The following is a 20,459-nucleotide window of genomic DNA, read 5'->3' on the forward strand; positions in this document are numbered from 1 at the left end:
GTTTCATTTGAATGTTATCGAGAGACCGAATGCCAAGTGGGCCTGGAATACCTTAATGAAGGTCGGTTATCTATCGCTATAACGAGCTAATTATTTTAAGACTGAGTGGGTCACCACTGAGCAAGCGGTTGGGGGGAGCTTCCCAATTTACCTTTTCGGGCGCTTTTAGAAATTCTTTCCGTTTAGTCTAGACAATTCGCCCAACCCGTCGTTGAGGTTTCTAATGGAGATGATGGAGACACTTTCCAGGCTCAAGAATAAACAGAAAGATGTCTGATCAACAAGCAGCTAGATGGCCCTGCGCTCACATATTTAAATCGCCCCAGGACCCTTGAATCGAGAGAAATAACCAACATTCACACACCCTTCTTCCATTTCATAACTTCGCACGAAACTCCAGAGCATCATGGGAATCCAAAAACTTCAGGTTGGAATGGCCGGCTTGGGCCGTGTCGGCAAGATTCATGCCATCAACTTCCTCCAACGAACTCCTCGTGCTCAACTAGTGGCAGCTTTTACCCCCGATCCAAATGAAATTTCATGGGGAAGGTTGAACCTTGAGCCACATGGAGTGACCTTGTACACCAACTATGATGAGATGCTCAAACATCCCGGTCTCCAGGCTGTCGCTATTGGGACTGCTACCTCGGTGCATGCCGACGAGGCCATCAAGGCCATTGAGCGTGATTTGCATGTTTTATGCGAGAAGCCTCTCTCTATCGATGTCGAAGTGGTATGATTTGTTATGACCTATGTTGACTTTCTGGAATTGAAGCTAATTATTGGATTTCTCACTTTTAGTGCAAGGCTGTTGTTCAAGCTGCTAAGAAGAAGCCTCATCTGAAGGTGATGTGTGGGTTCTCGCGGCGATTCGACGAATCCTACCGGGATGCTCGTGAAAAGGTGGAACAAGGACTCATCGGCCGACCCTCTATCATTCGCAGCCAGACATGCGACAAGTTTGACCCCTCGGGCTTCTATGTGGAGTATGCCGCCTGGTCTGGTGGTGTCTTTGTCGACATGTCTGTCCATGATATCGACCTGACCCTCTGGTTCTTCGGCGACGACATCATCCCAAAGAGCATTTCTGCCCATGGAATTACCGCGGTGCAGCCCGAGTTGAAGAAGCACAAGGACTATGATAACGCTGTTGGAATTGTGGAATTCCAAAATGGCAAGATCGCGTACTACTACTGCACGCGGATGATGGCCCATGGCCAAGAGGATACCACCGAGATTATCGGCACCGAGGGCAAGTTGGCAGTTAACAGCAACCCTCAGCGCAATTTTGTCAATCTTTATCACTCTGGTGGTATTACGCGCGAGGTTCCTCCCAACTTTATCGGTCGCTTCGGTGCCGCTTTTGTGCAGGAGGCCAATGAGTTTACTGCTGCTTGCCTTGATAACACCCCACTTCCTATGAAGTTGTCCAATGCTGTCAAGGCAGTTGAGATTGGTGCATACCTCCAGGAAGCCTTGGTTACTGGCCAGCAGATTCACTTTGACGAGATTGGCCGGCGGATTGAAAAGGCTCAGCTATAGAATGGGGATTGTTTGTATTTTGTGATTGTTTTCATAGGTACTGGTATTTCTCACTAGGATATAAGAATTTGGAAGAAATAGTGTTACTAGAGAAATCGCTGTTGCTCCTTTGCATCACTGGCTATACTCCTGCCGCATACGACGGACGATAGAGGGGACTTCCCCAAAACTCCTAAATCCTACGAGTGCATTGATCGCTTCTTCCACCGTCCTATACGCTCTACCCGAATATCCCAAACCCCTCTTACCTACGTACGTACGTCTATGTAGCTTATACTATAAGTCACACAGCTCGTTACTAAAGCGTTATCTATGGCCCTATTTACTAGTCAAATATATACTAACGTAGGCGATTTAGGAGATTAGCTATAAGATTATAGATTATATTTCAATTTCAGCTTAAGTAATCTTATTAGTTAGTTGATTTAACTCTTTTTTAATCGGTTTCCAGTGGTAAAATCGCTTTTCAATGGGGGATATAGGAAATGCATAGATTATATGGGATAAAGAATAGCTGAAATCGCTAACTAAGAGTTTACCTTCTATCGTCCGCCGTATGCCGCATCTGTGACGCAAGACTAGTCTAAAAGATCTATCTATGTACATAGATCGTGGCACAGATCTATCATTTTAGATACAGTCGAATGAAACCCAACATTCACCGTCTTCTAGTGACTGGGTTTTCGAATCTAATAACGAGCTAATTGACGCTAAGACTCCCCCGCAGAGTCGTACGCAACAACCCCTTCGAAGCCTCGAAACCCAAGGCGCTGGCTGTCGCGGCCTCGTTGGAGGATACATTGGGATTGGTGGACTTGGCTCCACTGGGATCTTCCTAGGTCAGAAAATAGATACATGCAACACTTATCCTCCAGTACTGTGTGATCATCCGCTGTGCCCAGCTTGATGACCATGCGGAGTGGAGAAGAATGTGGGGAATGCTCCGATCCCCTCATGACGCCACAGTATTGGCACGATCGGCAGGTCCCCAAGGGGCGTTTCCTTTTGTCTTTTTAAATATTCCTGACCATGGGAACTAGGAAGTTACCAAGGCCAGGTTATTGATTGAGTTTATTGTTATCCATTTATCGGCCACGCATACTTCGAGAGTTGGCAGGAGCTCGCCATCACCAACCGTTGCTGCGATCCTTCGCCCGAGCTGGAACGAAACAGGCAGTATCTACAGCCTACAAGAGATGCATTTTAACCTGCAGAAGCAGTTGGGACTGAGTTCCCTCTGCTCCTCGCTCTTATCATTTCTTTGCAGCAATGACCAGGCCCAAGTCGCCTTTCACCCAGCTCGGCCACCATCGTACCCGTTGGCGGTTCGTAACCCATACTTATCGACATGGATGCCGGCAGACCGAGTCGATCGGCTTCCCTATGCTGAATCCCAGTTCTGGGCAGGCCAGGATCTTGGTTGGTCTGTGATGGTGCGCATCGATGGCCAAGTGTATAGTTTGATGGGCGTCTCCGACCTGGACGCCAGCTCGATACTCCCAGCAACCGTGCGACGCGCCGAGTTCACATCAAGCCATTCGCTCTTTGATCTTATGGCTGGACCAGTGTCACTCACTCTGGACTTCTTCTCCCCGGTTTCGCCATCGAATTATTTACGACAATCGCTCCCCTTCAGTAAGTCCTATGCAAGGCAGTATCATGCTCCACAAGCTCGTTTTGGGCACTAACGGACAATGCAAACTAGGCTATTTGACCGTGCAAGTTAACCATGTATGGGGACGTGATATTCAGATCTACTCGGACATTGATGGGAGGTGGACTGGCCGGGAACATCGCTCAGTCCACGACTTCGAAGAACATGGCAAACTGCTGTTCCACACCCTGTCAGTTGAGGATGCCCCACGATATGCAGAAGATCGCGACATGGCTCTGTGGGGGCATGCTATTCTTGCCTCTCGTGCGGAAGGCTCACGAAACCTCTCAGCACTTGCGGGACCTCCTCAGGTCGTCCGTGCTGCCTTTGCGACGAATGGCAACCTGCATGAAGAGGAATCCGCGTGGTCCGCGCAAAGTGTTGTAGCTCTTGCACATGACTTGGGGAATATCGTCGGTGGCGCCTCTGTAACCTTTGCTGTCGGTTATGAGAGAGAGGAAGCGATCAATTACCTCGGCGATGCATACACTGGTTTCTATCGATCGGAATATCCTACAACTCACGAAGCACTCTCATTCTTCTTGGAAGACTTTGAGGAGGCTCGACTGGAATCTTGGAGACTGGATGATGAACTCTCGGCTTTTGCCACCGCCGCTGCCGGTCCTAAGTATGCAGATATTGTGGCTTTGTCAACTCGTCAAGCATATGGAGGCATCGACTTGACAATTCCCAACAGTTCACTCGACACTGATCGGGCGCTGGCTTTCATCAAAGAGCTTTCTAGTGACGGAAACGTGAATACAATCGACATTATTATGCCAGCCTTCCCAATATACTGGGTGATGGATCCTGATTGGATTCGCCTCTTGCTGGAGCCCGTGATGCTGTACCTGGATGCTGGTCGGTGGAAACTCCCCTATACCATTCACGACCTTGGATCTCATTATCCTCATGCCATCGGTCATGATGATCAGCGAGCAGAGCCCATGCCCATTGAAGAATGTGGGAACCTGCTCATTCTGGCACTTGCGTATGTTCGTGCCACGGGTGACGAAAGCTGGATCAACCAGTACATGGGTGTATTCCAAAAATATGCCGACTATCTGGTCAAAAATAGCATCGATATTGCCGAGCAGCTCTCGTCCAACGATGCCGCTGGTCCCCTAGCAAATGAGACAAACCTAGCCATCAAGGCGGCTATTGGCATCAAGGCATATGGAGAGCTGAGCGGAGATCAGAAGTATTCTCAGATTGGTGATGATCATGCAGATATCTTCTTCCGACAAGGATTGGGCACAGACGAGCGCCACACTCATTTTGTGCTGGAATACCCTGACATGCCAAATACATGGAAGATTCCATACAATCTCTACCCAGACGTGCTACTGGGTCTAGAGACATTCCCTAGAGAAGCATACTCAATGGGGAGTCAGTTTTTCTCGACCGTCCGCGGGGAATATGGCGTGGCATTGGATAACAGACAAGACTGGGCTAAGTCCGATTGGAATATGTGGCTGGCAGGTACTTTTGAAATAAGTACACGCGACGAGTTTGTCGATGACCTGTGGGCATTTATGACCAATGGAAAACATAACTGGCCCTTCTCAGATCGCTACGTTTCTACCTCTGCGCATGGCAGTGAGCCGGGCGTTCCAGTTCTATGTCGTGCTCGTCCAACTGTTGGTGGTCATTTTGCATTACTGGCGTTGAAGGGTCCTAATTCTCTTCCATCGATATCGACCCACAAAGCTTACGGTACTGGTGGGTCAAGATATGATAGGTTCATGGATCCTGCTGGTGAGCTGTAATGAGTAGTGACATACCGTGTGGACTTGCCATGTTTTATAGTCTTAGTCAATATCAATATTATTCTTTTTCCAAGAATATTTGAATTGTCCTATGTCTGCCGATCATAGATGAATTGTGTCTTGTATCTAAGGTTATCAAGGCCGTGGTGGGAATACCTTGAGAGGCTAAACCAGTGATATTGAAACATACTGTCCAATTTTTGGGTTCCAAGCTTCAGATTCAGGAAAGATGTGGCCTGGATAGTGCTGTCAAGATCTGAGCCTCATCATATTAAGTCAGTAGGTCAATAGACAACTCATGTAGAGCTATATCAAAGATCCATGACTAGTAACGACTATGTTCGGCTTAGAGTGCGGATACCGCATTCTTTACCTACTATAAGTAAACTTAGAGTTCAACCTCTCATATATTTTAACTGAAGTTTCTATGGACTGATTTAAAATTCTCAATTGAGTCTGTTTGTGTTTGCGGTTTCATCTTTCTCTTCTCTTCCAAACCCGCAAAGGAAGTTTGTTTGTGAGACCCGCGCCAGGGGTGCTTACCTAATCTGGCTGTCACGCCTGCCCAGTTGCTTCATCGATGCGCAGTGAATCTTCCGTCGCTCTTCGACTTTCTTCACCCCCTCCGCCTTTCTTCCTTTCTTCCTTTTCTCCTCATCTCCTCCCCCCATCTCCTTCTTTAATCCTCCATATCCTCCCATCTCTCTAATTCATTCTCTCCCACACTCGATGGCTTCTGTGAGTTCCCTCCTGTCTTGACTCTCGTGTCTCCCCTCCTGCGGCACTGAGCTGGATACCCGACTTTTGACCCTACGATACCGCTCCTTGAGCTCGAAGAACTTTCACTGACACCGTCTCTTTCACGTCTAGCCTCGCCCACACAACTTCGGTGCCCAAGGCTATCCCCTCTCGAACGGTGCGACCCCGTCCGGTCCGGCGCCCGGAGCTGTGCCACTGCTCCCCAATAACGGCAGAATGATTCAGAGTGGGCCTACTCGGATCTTGTGTATTGCGGACGTGCGAGGTATGATTGACACGCTGACGACTGGATACTGGGCGAAGCTAATTGATTCGCACTGCAGGAAACCTGAAGTCTCTGAATGATCTGGCGAAGCAAGCTCGCGCAGACCACATCATCCACACCGGTGATTTTGGTTTCTATGATGACACTTCGCTAGAGCGCATTGCAGACAAGTAAGTGCACCTCAAATCAAGCTGAATTCAGTCCTTGGGTCTCAAAATGGGACATCGCCATTACTTGCACGACATTCGGTTTGAAATTCACAATAATCGGGGGCTAAGCTAACCTTATTTCGTCTTCGCGCAGGACCCTTAAGCATGTTGCCCAATATTCCCCCCCTCCTCCCCGAAAACGTGAAGCGCACAATTGCACAGGTCCCCCCTCAGCAGTCGATTAAGCAGCGTTTCACTCCGGACCAGCTACCCCTCTCCGAGCTGCCTATGCTCCTCGACAAGCGCATCACCCTTGATGTCCCTGTCTACACAGTTTGGGGTGCTTGCGAAGATGTTCGGGTCTTGGAGAAGTTCCGTTCCGGCGAGTACAAGGTGAACAATCTGCACATCATCGACGAGGCCAACTCTCGGCTGCTGGACATTGGTGGTGTCAAGCTGCGTCTGCTTGGATTGGGCGGTGCCGTGGTTATGCATAAGCTGTTCGACAATGGTGAGGGAAAGACGACGATTGCCGGTGGCCAGGGTACCATGTGGACCACCCTGCTGCAGATGGGTGAGCTCATCGACACAGCTAACCGAGTTTACGACCCATCGGAGACTCGTGTTTTCGTTACCCACGCCTCGCCCGCCCGTGAGGGTATGCTGAACCAGCTCTCCGTCACCCTCAAAGCCGATTTCTCTGTCTCCGCTGGTCTGCACTTCCGCTACGGATCTTCCTACAACGAATTCTCCGTCAACCCTTCGCTCGACCACTATCGCGGCAAGCTCGCTGCCTCAAAGGCATCTTTCACCGATGTTTGGGAGACTGTGCGGGGTGAGGTCGAATCGGCCATCTCCTCTAACGAGGCTCAGAAGACCCTGCTGGACAACGCTTTGGATGTGGTGCAGAAGATGCCTTCGATTGCCAATGGTGGTAACCCCTTCGGCGGTCCCGTTGCAGCTGGAAATGCTGCTGGTCAGGTAGACGAGAGCGCCTTCAAGAACATGTGGAACTTCAACCTTGCGGATGCGGCCTTTGGATATCTGGTCCTGGAGATTGAAGGTGGTCGTATTGCGACTGAAATGCGTGCTCAGGGCTTCAACTTCGCCCACCGCAGCGGCAAGCCTGCGGCTGGTGGTGCTCAACCCGTTCCCAGTGCTCTGCCTGCTACTACCGCCTCTCCTGCCCCCACTGGTGCTGGTGGTCGTCCCGCCGCCTCCACCCCTCAGTTCGGTCAAGCTCCCCCTGTTCTCGCTGGCGCTGCCGCTGGTCAGCAACAAGGTCAGGCCAAGGCTCAGCCTGCTCGTGCCTCTCCCGCTCCCGTTATCCCCAAGGTTGCAAGCCCTCAGCCCCCCGCCACCACCTCTGCTCAGCCTGCTGGCGAGGAGAAGATTGCTGGTGCGGACGCTAACGGTACCATTCAACACGAGAAGACTGGCGAGTCTCCCGCTCCCCGTGGCGAGAAGAAGCCCAGCAACGGCCTCTTCGTTTCCAATGTCGACAGCGAACAGAAAGTTCGTGAGCTGCTCCCTGAAGAGGATCAGGCCAAGGCTCTTAAGATTGAGAAGTATGGCAAGTTCAACTACGTTGTGACCTTCCCAACAGTAGAGGACGCCAAGGCGGCTCTCGATCGTCAGCCCATTGATCACAAGAAGCCAACTGCTGGTTCCGGCCCTCGCAAGCCTAACTTCAAGTTCTTCGAGGAACGTCCCCGCGGCCAGGGCAATGCCGGCACCTGGGGAAGCAGCACCCGTGGTGGTGCTACCGCTGGACAGCGTGGCTACCAGAGCGCCAGTGACAGTGAGGGTGCTCGTCGGGGTGGATTTGGCGGCCGTGGCCGTGGCCGCGGTGATCGGGGCCGCGGTGGCCGTGGAGGTCGTGGTGGCAGCTTCAAGAGTGGCTCAACTGACTCCCCTGCCCCATCAACTCCCTCTGGCGACAAGCCTACCCCCTCTGGTGGTGACTCATAGTCTCTGACGTTTCGCTCATCCTGTTTTTCTTGATTTTCCTCCTTTCGGGTTGTCGAGGATGCTCGACCACCTTCTTCGCCTACACCCCCTTCCCCTCGTCATCTCGATTTTTTTACGCCACAACATCCCCCATTTTCTCGCGTCATCTTCTCATTCTCCTGTGTCTTTATTGACCCCCCCCCCCCCCCCCCCCCCCCCCCCTTGGATCCTTTTCGAATTCCCCCTGCCCTTTTTCACCTACCCCCGTTCCGTTTTTAGCAAGATGGTGCTTTCAAGTTGTGTTCCGATGCCTTCATATTCCTCCCGTAACGCCTACCGGAAAGGATACGTCGGCGCTTGGAAACACAGACTACACGATCGACTCGAGTGAGTCGGAGGATTGCGTTTGATTTTGACAGAGAGAGTGGAAGACGCAAGCAAAAACAAAAAGAATGACAAAAAAAATTCTACCATCTGCCCATTCCCTGATGTTTCTTGCCCCGTTTTTTCTTTGTACTTTACTATTATCCTCTTCTCTCTAGAAGAAACATCGATACCCTTCCAGCTTCGATTTTAGATGGGCATTTTGAGTAGCTTAGATCGTACTTTCAAGGGCAGACTAAACTCCCAACGAGCCAATGTTGGCGTATGCAGTCCTGTTTTTGTCCTTTTCGCCCACTTTGATCCCACTTGGAGGGTTTAGGCTCATGTAACGTACATAACACTAATTGGTTAGGGAATTACTTTTCTCTAGCTATGTGGCTGGGTGTGGTCAAGACAAGCTTAAAAAAAGCACTCTAATTCGGATCCCACGTGGCAATTAAGCATGCTAGAACTCTGATGTACCAAGCCACCTGGCTTGAAAACTACGATTAGATCACGATTAGATCACGATTAGATCACGATTAGATCGAGAGAAAGTGCCTAAAGACGTAATTGAACGTAAAATTTGTTTGTGTACAAGGATATACGCAATATCCAACTTCAAGGAGCGCAAGCCATCCCAAACTACCAAGGCCTAGTTAAATTCCAGTTCGCCCATAACCCAGATATTCCTTTCCGTTACAATGAGGTCGGACTTGTGAGCCGCCTCATCCAGGCGCCGTTGTGTATGGCCAGACAATGATGGTCCACCTGCATGACGAACCCCCGTGTCTCCATTCGCCAGGCTTGATGATGGAAGCAAGAAAAGACACACGCATGAAGGATATGAAAGGCACAACTACTGGAGAATGAGAGACGAGGAGAAGAATCAAAGAAGAAAAGACAATAAATCAAAAAAAGAATTTGATAGAAATGGAAATAGATCAGAAGTTCTCTGGAAATTCAAAAAAGACCAACGAGTGGTATGCCGTGGACATGATAATCGAGATTCGATCTCGAGCGCTGTGGTGTCTCCGGCCGACGTTTGGTCGTGATTTGTTCTGGAGTTATATTTGATGACGCCGTATGTTTTTCAAATGACATTCAATGATGGGTATGATTGGATAAAGAAACGTGGTACAGATTCAATGGACGTGAAATGAGGATTGCATGAGTCGTGAAAAGGGTAGGACGGGCCAGTTTGTTAGAATTCCCATCGTGGAGGAAACTTTGCGTATTGTTACTTGGCACGGCCCATGATGTCGTCGACATCACGTTGGTTCACGACTACGCCGCCCTCGGAACAGCGAGCCTTTGTGCGCAGCTCGGAGCAGAGGTTGTCGACATCAATCTCGCCGTTCCGGAACTTCTCCATTGATTGTAGACGGTCCCTGTGTGTCATGTTAGTAAGAGAGAGGAAAGAGGAAAGAAGATAGAGTACGCCCGAAGCGCAGAATAACATACCAGATCTTTGTACACGACAGCATCTGAGACTTATCCTCTCCGGGAACAACTTCTTCCTCCAGCCTGCTGTCGATTTGTGCAATCAAGTCCTTCTTGGGCGCTTGCTGGGTTGCCACCTCGCTGAGGTTGTGGGATGGGCTACCCAAGTCCGGCAGAGGGAAAGCATCGTTGAAGAAGGAACCAAAGTCCTGGGACAGGACGGCATCCTGTGGTTCACGCCAGTCTCCGAAAAGGACTGGGTCAAACTGACCGCCATTTTGTTGAGCGAGCCAATCGAAGCCGACCGGATCCTCCGTGGAGGCCGGCTGGTCGCTCGAGACACTGTGGGACTTGGACTTGTCCCGAGCAGCTGGGATGGGGTTATTGATGTTGCCGCAGGCCATGCCAAGTTTTGCGCAGAAAGATTCCTCACCATTGATGCCGCCATGGATATCGCACGTGTTACCAGAGTCGTGGGGCTTTGCCTCGGGCGGAGAGTTCAAGCTCGGCTCGGGGGAAGTACCATTCGACGAGAGTAGCTGAGACTGGTGCGAATCAGACGAAGACGAGGGGGAGTCCGAATTTGAGGTATCATGCGTCGCAGCGCCAAAGTGCTTGATGCTGTTGTAGGGAGCCCTAGTGGAAGTAGTGCTGCCAGGAGTAGTACCGCTGGAACCAGCATAGTGAGACTTCACGCTGCCAGGTCCAGTGGGGGTACTGGAGTTGGTTGGAGTGCTGGAATTAGACTTGCTGGTAGCAAGGGCGGACAAGCCGTTCAAGCCATCACGGCTGAGCACTCCAGGAGCACGAGGAACCTGTCCCTTGTTCTTGGATTGATCGTTCTTGTTTGCCTGGCCATTGAAGAGATGGGAGCCTGGGAGATCACCAAACTTGGGGAAATCGAAGAGGAACTCATTGTTCTGCAGGCCATACGCTCCCCGGGAATGAGCACTTGGAATAGCACTCATCGCTGAGATACCGTTACCACTGGTCATCCAGGAGAGACGCTTACGATACTCGCGGAGTTCGACCTGCAGTCGCTCCACTTGAGCCCGGAGTAGACCATTCTCCTGGTTGGCATCGTCTGAAGACTTCTGCAGTTCATCCACTTTGGTCTCCAAATCTTTGAGGTGCTTCTCCTTCCGCTCACGGAATGCCCGTTGGGCAGCCCGGTTTTGGGCCTTGCGTTTCTGTTTTGTCTTGTCAATAAAACCCTACCGCCTACACATAACTCGGTGGATGCCTACCGTAGTGGGTTCCGAGGTGAGGGGCTTGCGGCCGGGCTTCTTGGCCTCACTCTCCCGACGCTTCTTTCCATTCTCCTCCGCGTCCACCTCAGACTTGCCATCCATCGACTTTCGCTTCTCACCAATGTCATACTCGGCAGATGAAGCGGTTCCAGGCAAATCGCCAATCAGATCTGCCGAGTTCGGGAACTCAAAGTCGATCTCTGGGTTGAAGTCCAAGAATGGACTTTCGTCCTCCCCGAATCCAAAGCCATTGAGTTGTGGGTTGTCGAACGCACCCGAAGGGGGCCCACTCATTCCATTAGATGAAGCATGGTCTGGGCTGTGATCGGCTTTGATCTGGGGGGTGTGATGAGGTTGGGGTTGCTGTTTATGGGCGGGATTGTTGGATGAGAGGGCAGCTAGCAGGAGATCCTGCTGGCCCGGGGAAAGATAGAGCCCCTGCTGGTAGAGCTGATCGTAGTCGCTCATGATGATATATGGTGGGGTTTAGATATGAATAGCAGGGTGAAATTGTCCAGGATAGTGTCGGTTCAAGAAGGGAGGAGGATTGACGGGGGGAGATTAGTTTGATGGGAAATGACAAGGCTCGAAAGGAAACCGGGAGCGATAATCGGGCGGTCCGCCCGCAAACGATGATAGATGGTTGAACTGAGATCAAGAGGATGATAGTGAGAGATAGTAGGATATTCAGACCGATTCAAATCGTCCTGGAAGCTTGGGGGAGAGGATTCTCCTAGCCTGGAGATTTGGCAGCGTAAGGGCGAGATAGGGAGGTGGTGGAGGAGGGGGAAGAGGTGGAGGGGATTCAAAGGGAAAAAAAGGTGCAGAAACGGGCCTGAGGCTAGAATGGGGTGGAAGCACTAGCAGATTGGCCCCCCAAGTTCCAAGCCCCGAGATCGAAGCACTGCCCGGGTGTGGCTAGGCAGGTCAAGGGAATTGTATGAAGTGTATGGATTGTAATGGAGATTGTACGGAGGGTGTATGGAAGGAGTGTATGGGAAAGTACGGAGTAGTGTAGATGAGGAGAAGTGGAAAGATGATGAAAGAGGAGGCGATCTCTGGAGCGGTGGACAAACCGGCTGCTTCATTGGCCCGAATTCCGACCGCAGGTGATCTCGGATCATCGGCAGCCAATCAACGGGCGGGGCATGGAGGGGTGGTGGGGGGCTGACTCAGCTATTGTTGGGCCTGAGGCAGAGATCAGCACTCAGTGTTGGCCTAAGTTGGCCTGATTCTGCCTAATTCTGCCTGGTTCCGACAAGAGTTTCCATGACGGACCCGAGCTGCTTAGAAATCAACCTGCAACTCTCCCTTCGATCTTCTTCGGTGGGTTCGTTGTGATTCGCTGCTGCAACTTGCGTTTCGACTTTTTGGTCTCGTTCTTTTCACGGCAATTTTCTGCACCTAGTTTTTCTTCCGGTTCCCGTTAATTTGACGGTCCGTCCAGTCAGACGGGTCCTTTTTAGCCCTCGTGTCTCCTCCCCCCTATCTAGCGCCATGTTTCATTACGAGTGACTCATGGGGAGTCGTATACATACTCTCCGTTACATCTTGGTCCTAGTTGAAACTCTCTCCGAGTATATGTGAGCATCACCGCATGACAATACATATCTTCGATTCGACACGTTTACCCATATATATAGAGAGAGAAAGTATCAGTCTCAATCCCGTATGACTGCTGTCTATAATACCGCACTCCGTACTCCGCATAGGAGTGCCATAGCTTACGATTCATCTTATCCATCATTTATCCCTCCTCAATGGCCAGGGTCTGACCCCACTCTCGGGTTCAAGCCAATGTCTCCGATCCAGGATCAGACCACGTCTCTAACTCTCCTGTTCTATGGTATGTTGTGCAGTTCACTCCTTGCATTCTATCTCCTGTAGGCTGGATGAACGTCTAGTGGCTCTCGTATCCGACTACAAACAAGCCTCCATGTCAGCAAATCGTTCTGGAACCCAGGTGGCAAAACCTTGCTTCTTATTCCATTATGTCGCCCTGTCTTGAATGACGTCTTCATTTTTCCTACCATTGCAAACCCCACTATCCGTATTTCCGTACCATATACGGAGTGTACACGTGAATAAGAATATCAAAAAATGGACCGAGCTTGCAGCCTAAACAGAGAATAAGCAGAACAAATTTAGACTCTCCGGTTTCGCATGCAAGCCCCTCGTTGTCGATCGTGGGGGCTTATCGCGACTGTCTTATCTTGTTCTTATCAAATCGGGGCTAACTGAAACTGGACAGACAATGGAGTACTTAATGTATGGACGGTGTTCGGGTACAGTAACATCCTATATATTCCATTCCAAGTACATCACAAAGAGTACAACACCAAGCAATCACTACTTTTTAGAATCTCTAAATAGACATCATTCTTGGATTTTTATGATGATTAGCCTGGCTCTATGCTGTACTAAGCTACGCAGACATGGTCTTCATTGCGGCTCCAGATCACATGACCGTGCAATTTGGCAAGCCCGTCAACTTTGGCCGGGCAGAAAGTTCTCCGCACATCGCATATCCACTCATCGACTAGCGCCCAGAGGCTAAGAGACCTTGTCGAGACTTCTTCAATCTGTTGTCTGGTTGCCTCAATACCTTTTCTTCTGCTCAAAGCACCCCCAACCATTGCCCACCATGTCCGACGTCGCCGCCTTGGAGGCCGAGGTCAAAGAATTCAAGATCCAGGTGAGTCTCCTCTCCTCTCGTCTACCCTCCGTATGAATGAAGCACAGCCCAACTAACTGCCGTCGCCCCTTTCTCTCTAGCTTGAAACCGTCCAATCTAGCTTGCAGGTAGAACCCGATAACACGGAGCTGCAAAGTCTCAAGACTGAACTCGAAGAACTCATAACCCTCACCGAAACTGCCATCGCCGAGCTCAAACCCGCCCCCGTAGCTAAGCCGACCCCAGCACCGACCAAGGAGACATGGTCATCAAAAGAATCTGTCTCGCGGCCGTCACAGTCTACCTTCGATCGGGCAGATGAGACCGCCACCACCGCACCTCCACCAGCCGCCTCGTTCTCCGTCAACGACACTGTTCTCGCCCGCTGGGTTTCGGGCGACAATGCTTTCTATCCGGCTCGCATCACCTCCATCACCGGCTCATCAAGCAATCCTGTTTACCTGGTCTCGTTCAAGTCGTACGCGACTGTCGAGAACCTGACGGCCAAGGATATCCGCCCCATTGCGGGCAATGACTCTCGCAAGCGCAAAGCTGATGGAACCTCAGGCAGTTCAGCATCCCCTTCTCCCGCTCCGCCGTCAATCTCACACGCCAATGTGATCTCGGCGGCAGCCGATATCAACCCCGCTCTTGCCAACCAAGCCCGTCAAGACCCTAGCAAGGCCGGGGATGCGTCCGCACGTCCGGCCAAGGTTCCTCGCAAGGTCAAGGCCAACAAGGAATTAGAGGCGGGCAAGAATAAGTGGCAAAACTTTGCGGCCAAGGGCAAGGGCAAGTTTGGCAAGAAGGACAGCATGTTCCGTACCGGTGACTCGGTCAATGCACGAGGTATGTATTGGATCTTTCCATGTTGGTTGGTGGAGTCAAGAACCAGCGGCTAACTCTTCTGGTTAAGTGGGATTTACGGGATCCGGCCAACAGATGCGCAGAGACCCTGCGAGGACACGCCATGTCTACCATCAGGCTGAGGATGAGGGCTACTAAGATGCCAACATCTCCCCAGACCCCTTGGTCGAGCTGTGAGGGTCCTTCTAGCAGTGGGCCCCCAGGCTATGGTTATGTCCAGTTTCTTTCCAGTTTCCTTCTTCCTTTGTTTGGAGTACCTCTCATGTTCTCATCGCTAACTGGATCGGCGATGCAGATCAAGCCATCTTTTATGTTTCTCGCCTAGCGGAGTTTTGTGTCCATAGATTATGGTTCTACCGGGGGTTTCATGATTTTCATTTACGAAGTGATATCTATCATTAGTTGACCACCCTTGCATTCTTGTGTAGCATTCTAACTGTGATTCATGCTTCAGATCTGCACGTGGCTCTATGGTCCTATCCTCATGGAGACGTGCCCCAAGACAGTCACCTGATATTTTTTTTTTGGCCGGAGCTTCGGTGGAGCCCTTTCATTCAGCATCTTGTCGTGTTGCCAATAGTAATAGTTGAGTATTATTTATTGAAAGTAGAGATACAAATCGTACTCATCGGTTGCCCTCCTTTTACAAATCACATTAGATTTCACCAAAATCTAGGTAGGCTAGTTGCAATGGTTGAAAGTAAAACCACCTGACATGGCTGGAAGTCAGATGATCTGCTCAGAAACATTTCTCGCGGTGCTTCTCGTGTAACTAACAGAATGGCCTTCGTCGGAGGCCATTATGGCAGGCAGCAAAGTACCGAGCTCGTTATATCACCCTCTCTTGAAATCCTCATGTATGGACACAGATGCATGACAATACATACGAGCCCGACAAGCAGGAACCTTTGTTGTGCCTGGCCTTAGCGCCCATCTCATAACACCTCCAGGAGTAGTCCTGGCATTCCAACTCGCCCCAATGGTCCTTGGAGTCTTGGCCGAACTAGGCGGGGCGCGGTACCCGCTTCTCCTCGGTCCAGCCCACGTCATGTTGCCTTTCTCTTGCTTCCGGGCTCTCTCCAGCTTCCAACTTCCTTAACACTTTCATTCCTGTCTTCCCCTCAAGCCTTTTTTGCATGTTGCTGGAGGTTGTGGGTATCTAACACGCCTGCGACTACTACTCGCTGTGCCAGACTTGGTTTTTTTGTTGTCCCTTGCGCCTCCAGCGTCCGAGCTCGGCCTTGCGACCGGTAGAGCTGTCTCCACCTCTCGCATGAGCAGGTCTGGAGTGCCGACTATTGATAACGAAACCTCTGTCACTCATCCCGAGACCCGGATAACTCGGACTAGGACCTGAAGGACCACAACGACCCTTCAATCCGATTGCCGTACCGACAAAATGCGCCAATTGGGGGTTGTGGGAGCGCTCGTGGGGTTGGGCTTCCTTGCCTCACAGCCGGCACTGGTCGGCGCGCAGGGCGAGACCAAGATCCATGAGAAGGGCCGCTGTGCGATCCGTGGACACTGTGGGAAGCAATCGATCTTTGGCGGCGAGTTGCCTTGCCCTGATAATGGACGGGCTCATGAACCGGAGGACGACGTAAGGCAGAAGCTGGTCGGGCTGTGCGGACCCAAATGGGAGGAAGGCCCCGTTTGCTGTCTCGATGAGCAGGTAAGATCATGGTCAGTTTATGGCCAAGCCGGCGCGATCGCTAGTTTTGAGCAAGTGTGCTGACCGAGTTCGCCGTTTCGTTGTAGATCGACGCACTCTCGAGTAACTTGAAGCTGGCTGAGGGTATCATTGCGTCCTGTCCAGCCTGCCGCCACAACTTCTTCGACATCTTTTGTACTTTCACCTGCTCACCGGATCAGTCTCTTTTCGTCAATGTCACTAAAACCGAAGAGAATCGCGCGGGCAAGAGACTCGTGACCGAGCTGGAGAACATATGGTCCGAGGAGTACCAGAGTGGATTCTTTGACAGTTGCAAGAGCGTGAAGAATGGTGCCTCCGGCGGGAAGGCCATCGACTTTATCGGTGGCGGAGCGAAGAATTACTCACAGTTCTTGAAGTTCCTTGGGGACAAAAAGTTCCTTGGGAGTCCATTCCAAATCAACTATCGCACTGAGCCCAGCGGCCCCGACCCCAAGGGCATGAAAGCGTTGTCTATGAAGCCCAAGGCTTGCAATGACGCCGACAAGGCCTATCGTTGCTCTTGCGTTGACTGTCCCGATGTTTGCCCCGAGTTGCCTGCCGTATCTACTCATGCCGCGTGCCATGTAGGACTCTTGCCATGTCTCTCATTTGCGGTCATCGTCATCTACTCTGCATTCCTAACCCTCATTATGGGACTCGCAAGCTATGTTACATATAAGGAACGTCGATTCCGCAAGCCTGAGCGTGTGCGATTGCTTCAGGACCCCACTCCCAGTGATGATGAAGATGAAGGGGAGCTTGTGCACCGCGGAGGCTACATGGAATCTCCCCAAGGCGTGTACAAGCCAAACTCCCTTTTATCTGCTCTGTTCCGCCGTATTGGTGGGGCTTGTGCTCGTTTCCCGGCCATTACGATCGTCTCTAGCTTCATTGTGGTGGTGTTACTTAGCCTGGGGTGGCTTCGGTTTACCATTGAAACGGATCCAGTGCGTCTCTGGGTAAGCCCGTCTTCCCCAGCTGCTCAGGAAAAGGCGTTCTTTGACGAAAGCTTTGGACCATTCTACCGAGCCGAGCAAGCCTTCCTGGTAAATGAAAGCGGACCCGTCCTGGACTATGACACCCTTGTATGGTGGTTTGACGTTGAGTCTCGTGTGCGACGCATGATTTCGCTGGACAAGGGCCTCAACTTGGACGATGTCTGCTTCAAACCGACGGGTGATGCTTGTGTGGTACAATCGTTAACTGGATACTTTGGGGGCTCTATCTCCAATCTTGACCCCGACACATGGCAAGATCGGCTTCGTCACTGTACCGAATCTCCGGGTGACCCTAGCTGCCTCCCTGACTTCCAACAGCCGCTGAAGCCGGAGATGATCTTCGGTGGATACGAAAGCACTGGAGACGTCCTGGATTCCAAGGCACTAGTCGTCACGTGGGTCGTGAATAACTTTCCCCAAGGAACTACTGGTGAAGAGAATGCTATCGACTGGGAGAATAGCTTTAGAGGCATCTTCAATGTTGTCCAGGAAGAAGCTGCTGAGCGTGGTCTCCGCGTTTCCTTCAACGCCGAGGTCAGTCTTGAGCAAGAGCTGAACAAGTCCACCAACACGGATGCGAAGATCGTGGTCATCAGCTACGTGATCATGTTCGTCTATGCTTCTCTGGCTTTGGGGTCCGTCACCGTCACCTGGCGGTCTCTCTTAATGAATCCCGCCAATGCCCTTGTGCAGTCCAAGTTCACCCTTGGAATCGCTGGTATTTTGATCGTGTTGATGTCTGTGTCTGCTTCGGTGGGGCTGTTCTCAGCAGCCGGCGTCAAAGTGACTTTGATCATTGCCGAAGTCATTCCGTTCTTGGTTCTGGCAGTGGGTGTTGACAACATCTTCTTGATCGTCCATGAGTTTGAGCGTGTCAACTTCAGTCATCCGGACGAAGAGATTGATCAGAGAGTTGCTCGTGCCGTCGGCAGAATTGGACCCAGTGTTTTCCTCTCTGCCCTGACGGAAACTGTGGCATTCTCTTTGGGCGCCTTTGTAGGAATGCCCGCCGTCAAGAACTTTGCTGCGTACGCCGCAGGTGCCGTCTTCATCAACGCCATTCTACAGGTCACCATGTTCATCTCTGTACTAGCTCTTAACCAGCGACGCGTAGAAAGTCTTCGCGCAGACTGCTTCCCATGCCTTACCGTGCGGAAGGCGAACTCCTTTGGCTTGCCCGAGGAACAGATTTACGATGACCACGAAGCAGAGAGTGCGCTCCAAAGCTTTATCCGCCGGATATATGCTCCTTTCATCTTAGATCGCCGTGTGAAGGCAGTAATCGTCATCGTCTTCCTGGGTATTCTCACTGCAGGCCTAGCTTTGATCCCAGAAGTCGCTCTCGGTCTGGATCAACGGATTGCACTTCCAAGTGACTCCTACCTGATCTCATACTATAATGACCTTGACGCTTATTTCCGCACTGGTCCTCCGGTTTACTTTGTCACTCGCAACGTCAACGTGACCGAACGAAAGCACCAGCAACAGCTCTGTGGTCGATTCACGACCTGCGAAGAATACTCCTTGCCATTTGTTCTGGAGCAAGAATCTAGGCGACCGAACGTGTCTTACCTTGCAGGATCTGCTGCTAGCTGGGTTGATGACTTTTTCTACTGGCTTAATCCCCAACAGGATTGCTGCAAAGAGGATGGCAAGCTTTGCTTCGAAGGTCGCAACCCTCCATGGAATCTCACTCTCTATGGAATGCCAACTGGGCCCGAGTTTATCCATTACGCCGAGAAATGGATCGATGCACCCACCGATGCTACCTGCCCTCTCGGGGGCAAGGCGCCTTACAGTTCTGCAGTCCTCATTGACAAGGAACACACCATGATCAACGCCAGCCATTTCCGAACGAGCCACACCCCCTTGCGAAGTCAAGATGACTTCATCCAGTCATACATCGCGGCTCGTCGAATTGCGGATGATATCTCTCAAGAGCAAAAGATCGACGTGTTCCCGTACTCGAAGTTCTATATCTTCTTCGACCAGTACGTTTCCATCGTACAACTGACTGGTACACTCCTGGGATCGGCAGTCGCCATCATCTTCGTCTTGACCTCTGCCATTCTCGGGTCAATCGCAACGGGTGCAGTTATCACCACTACAGTGGTGATGACCGTGGTCGACATTATCGGTACGATGGCCATTGCTGGTGTTTCATTGAACGCCGTCTCACTCGTCAATCTGGTCATCTGCGTTGGAATCAGCGTGGAATTCTGCGCGCATATTGCTCGCGCGTTTATGTTCCCCCCGCGGACCCTTCTCGAGAAGGCCCCCGCCAAGTTCCGCGGCAAGGACGCCCGGGCCTGGACGGCACTTGTCAATGTGGGCGGGAGCGTGTTCAGCGGCATTACAGTGACGAAGCTTCTTGGAGTCTGTGTGCTGGCTTTTACTCGAAGCAAGATCTTCGAAATCTACTATTTCCGCGTGTGGCTGGCCTTGGTGGTGTTTGCCGCTACCCACGCGCTTATCTTCCTGCCGGTAGCTCTGAGCTACTTTGGCGGTGGTGGTACGTTACTTCCCTTCCCCCAGCGCTGAATGTTCTGTTTACTAATGACATCCAGGATATCTCGACCCAGCTGCAGACGGTGGCCTCGAGGCCAACCTCGCTTCGCGAGGCTACCGCTCGTTGATGGTGGATGACGATTACGACTCTGATGAATACTAAGCGCTATTTGCTCGACATAGTCTGACTGTTTTTACTCTTTGCAAAATTTGATTCTTACTTTCGGTTGATCACGGACTTCTGCAGTTGTTGCCTTGGGCTTGCTGAGCTCGCCAATAGACTGCAGCCACGGAGACAGACAGCCGATGGAGGGTACAGGCGCTGTCAGAGCAGACTGGGCGTTGTGTAATCTTTTGTAGGGTAGTTTCTTTGTCATCTAATTGTCTCTAACTATTCATTCTATGCTACAATACACGTCCATTGGCATGATTCTTCTCCTTTATATACTCTTTCATGTAGTTTGCCCTGCCCCTCACGAGACCACGAGAAAACTAGAAAACCACCCACAAAAAACCCCCCTATAGATGCGCGACCCAAACCCCACGTCACCAAAACAAAAAGCGTACCACACACA

General features: G+C 51.2%; 6 protein-coding genes across 6 annotated transcripts; 5 read left to right on the plus strand and 1 right to left on the minus strand.

Annotated features, from left to right (window-relative positions):
- Positions 1-406: 406 nt before the first annotated feature.
- On the plus strand, positions 407-1,542 carry N7496_009197 (putative NAD binding Rossmann fold oxidoreductase; the record flags this gene model as incomplete). Its single annotated transcript, XM_056702111.1, has 2 exons — positions 407-733; positions 802-1,542. 2 exons carry the CDS (start codon positions 407-409, stop codon positions 1,540-1,542), a joined length of 1,068 nt encoding a protein of 355 aa, XP_056551111.1.
- Positions 1,543-2,738: 1,196 nt separating this feature from the next.
- N7496_009198 (putative glutaminase) lies at positions 2,739-4,965 on the plus strand (the record flags this gene model as incomplete). The annotated part of the gene is made up of 2 exons (XM_056702112.1): positions 2,739-3,177; positions 3,248-4,965. The coding sequence occupies 2 exons, from the start codon at positions 2,739-2,741 to the stop codon at positions 4,963-4,965; spliced, it is 2,157 nt and encodes a 718-aa protein (XP_056551112.1).
- A 729-nt stretch (positions 4,966-5,694) lies between these two features.
- N7496_009199 (uncharacterized protein) lies at positions 5,695-8,109 on the plus strand (the record flags this gene model as incomplete). Its single annotated transcript, XM_056702113.1, has 4 exons — positions 5,695-5,703; positions 5,836-5,989; positions 6,048-6,159; positions 6,303-8,109. 4 exons carry the CDS (start codon positions 5,695-5,697, stop codon positions 8,107-8,109), a joined length of 2,082 nt encoding a protein of 693 aa, XP_056551113.1.
- Positions 8,110-9,691: 1,582 nt separating this feature from the next.
- yap1 (putative bZIP transcription factor AP-1/Yap1) lies at positions 9,692-11,612 on the minus strand (the record flags this gene model as incomplete). Its single annotated transcript, XM_056702114.1, has 3 exons — positions 9,692-9,842; positions 9,916-11,084; positions 11,142-11,612. The coding sequence occupies 3 exons, from the start codon at positions 11,610-11,612 to the stop codon at positions 9,692-9,694; spliced, it is 1,791 nt and encodes a 596-aa protein (XP_056551114.1).
- Positions 11,613-13,755: 2,143 nt separating this feature from the next.
- N7496_009201 (tudor domain-containing protein) lies at positions 13,756-14,823 on the plus strand (the record flags this gene model as incomplete). Its single annotated transcript, XM_056702115.1, has 3 exons — positions 13,756-13,839; positions 13,920-14,667; positions 14,735-14,823. Exons 1-3 carry the CDS (start codon positions 13,789-13,791, stop codon positions 14,821-14,823), a joined length of 888 nt encoding a protein of 295 aa, XP_056551115.1. The 5' UTR covers positions 13,756-13,788.
- Positions 14,824-16,084: 1,261 nt separating this feature from the next.
- Positions 16,085-20,047, plus strand: ncr1 (sphingolipid transporter NCR1; the record flags this gene model as incomplete). Its single annotated transcript, XM_056702116.1, has 3 exons — positions 16,085-16,357; positions 16,444-19,888; positions 19,944-20,047. 3 exons carry the CDS (start codon positions 16,085-16,087, stop codon positions 20,045-20,047), a joined length of 3,822 nt encoding a protein of 1,273 aa, XP_056551116.1.
- Positions 20,048-20,459: the final 412 nt, after the last annotated feature.

The sequence above is a fragment of the Penicillium cataractarum genome (assembly GCF_028827025.1).
Source record: "Penicillium cataractarum strain IBT 29864 chromosome Unknown utg000008l, whole genome shotgun sequence".
In the NCBI taxonomy this organism is placed as follows: domain Eukaryota; kingdom Fungi; phylum Ascomycota; class Eurotiomycetes; order Eurotiales; family Aspergillaceae; genus Penicillium; species Penicillium cataractarum.